The sequence below is a fragment of the Primulina huaijiensis genome, chromosome 18 (assembly GCF_012295235.1).
Source record: "Primulina huaijiensis isolate GDHJ02 chromosome 18, ASM1229523v2, whole genome shotgun sequence".
Classification (NCBI taxonomy): domain Eukaryota; kingdom Viridiplantae; phylum Streptophyta; class Magnoliopsida; order Lamiales; family Gesneriaceae; genus Primulina; species Primulina huaijiensis.
This window is the reverse complement of record NC_133323.1, coordinates 2,726,631-2,728,532: the sequence shown is the minus strand read 5'-3', so window position 1 is coordinate 2,728,532 and position 1,902 is coordinate 2,726,631. Positions and strand designations below refer to the sequence as shown.

General features: G+C 37.3%; 1 protein-coding gene across 1 annotated transcript in view; it reads right to left on the bottom strand.

The window, feature by feature from the left end:
• The window catches only part of LOC140964781 (basic leucine zipper 34-like), a 3,028-nt gene extending 1,402 nt beyond the window's left edge, over positions 1-1,626 (bottom strand). The window contains exons 1-3 of the mRNA XM_073424714.1: positions 940-1,626; positions 703-793; positions 490-616 (exon numbers count right to left, since the gene is read on the bottom strand). Coding sequence (XP_073280815.1) covers positions 490-616; positions 703-793; positions 940-1,505 — 784 coding nt within the window. The 5' untranslated portion in view covers positions 1,506-1,626. The remainder of the gene's footprint in view (positions 1-489; positions 617-702; positions 794-939) is intronic.
• Between the last annotated feature and the right edge of the window lie 276 nt (positions 1,627-1,902).

The following is a 1,902-nucleotide window of genomic DNA, read 5'->3' as shown; positions in this document are numbered from 1 at the left end:
TATATATCATCTCCACTCATTTTCTTAATACATATACAGAAAGAAAAAAATTATATTTTTGATTCTGTAATTTGAATTTTGTTGGTCATATTTTCGGTCAATTTATAATGTTAGTTCACTTATTTACATTTTTTTTTCATTTTTAGTATTTTTTTATTGGAGTACTGATGATACATGGGATTATGATAACGTGGTTACGTCACTCCCATAAAAAAAATGCAAGTTATATGACAAAAAACGTGATTGGCTAAAAAAAAATATAGATTCTTTTTTATTAATGAGACCAACAGTTCTTGTCCCGGCCAAGTAGATTCCTACATTGATGCGAAATCATTTCATCCTTTAATTGTGTTTGGCATGAACATCAGAAGCTTCAGAATTAAGCTCCATCGTTTCACCAATTATGTGTGTGTGTGTGTGCGCGCGCGCGCGCGTGCAGTGTGTGTGTGTTTGCATTTATTTAGGTTTAAAAAAAAATGAAATATTTACCATCTTTAAACACTTTATCTTGGGCTAAAGCTGCAATTCTTTGCTTGAGAACGCTGTTGTCTATGTTTAGTACCAATCGCTGGTGGTCCAGAAAAGCTACCCTTGGGGACAACACTGAAACTTCAGCCTTCACAAGCATGAGTTTCATATAATTAATTATATGCTTGATTTAATGAATATGTTGTAGATTGGCGATAAAATTGATAAATATACTTGAAGCGAAGTAACACCGCGTTCTAGCTCCGATATATACTGTAGTTTCCTGACTCTTGACCTTTGAGCAGATTGCCGATTGGCAAGAATTCTGACAATAAACAAAGAAGAGCACAAAAAAAAAATCACTATGATTTGAAGTTGGTTATGCTTAATTCATGCAAAAATCTAGAGTATGTGGGATGTGAAATTTAATTGTGCAAGAGCTAGCTAGATAGCTAGCATGATGAGCAGTACCTCTTAATCCTTTTGGGATCAAAGATCTTGTCACTTGAATGATCTGGAGTAACGTTCACAGCATCGAGCTCGTCGGATTTGCATGAGCTTTGCACTTCCTCATGAGGCTCACTCTTTGGCTTCAGATGATGGGACGTTACTAGTTTCTGTACATCATGATCATCCATGCTGTTATGATCGGACGGCGAGGGCGACGAAGGGTTCGAGCACGACATCGTGGGCCCCACCTCGTCGGTGAACATGGACACGAACTGCTCGTCATCATCGAAACCGATGTTGTCGGTGCTGGTGTTGAGCATAACGCTCCCATTCGGTGCTGTGGATGCCGCCCTTCTGCATTCTTCGACCATAGGCGGATCAAGGAATGCGAGGGAGTCGCTGGTGGACCTCCGGTGTGATCCGCGACGAACCGATGAGAAGTTGAGGAACTGGTCGATATTGTTCCATGAAGGGTTTGAGGTGAGAATATTGTTTGTTGATAAGTTGTGATCATTTGACATGTTTTGCAGGGAAAAATGAGGCCAATTCTGTGTCATGCTCGGCACTTTTGGAGGCAACTGCGCCATGTTTGCTATAACACATATGGTATTGATATCGAGTATATATAATCTATCTCACTCAAAATGAACCGAAGATTAACCATTTTTCCCAATTCATGACGAAAGGGCAAGCAATATTTACATATTATATAATCATCTAACACACACACACACACGCTTTACTTTTATTACCACTTATTATTTATCTAATCTTTTCTCGTCGAAAATGAATTTAAAATTCAAATATTACTTATTTACTTTTTTGAAATTTTAATTAAATTCAGAATCGATTGAAATGATGCATTTTATTCTTTACGTCACTTAGGTCTCATCACGTGGGTAGGGACAATCACCTATTAAATAAATTAATTTGTCTTTTAGAGGTTTATTCCGTGTGATTATTATATATATTCGTCATACAAAA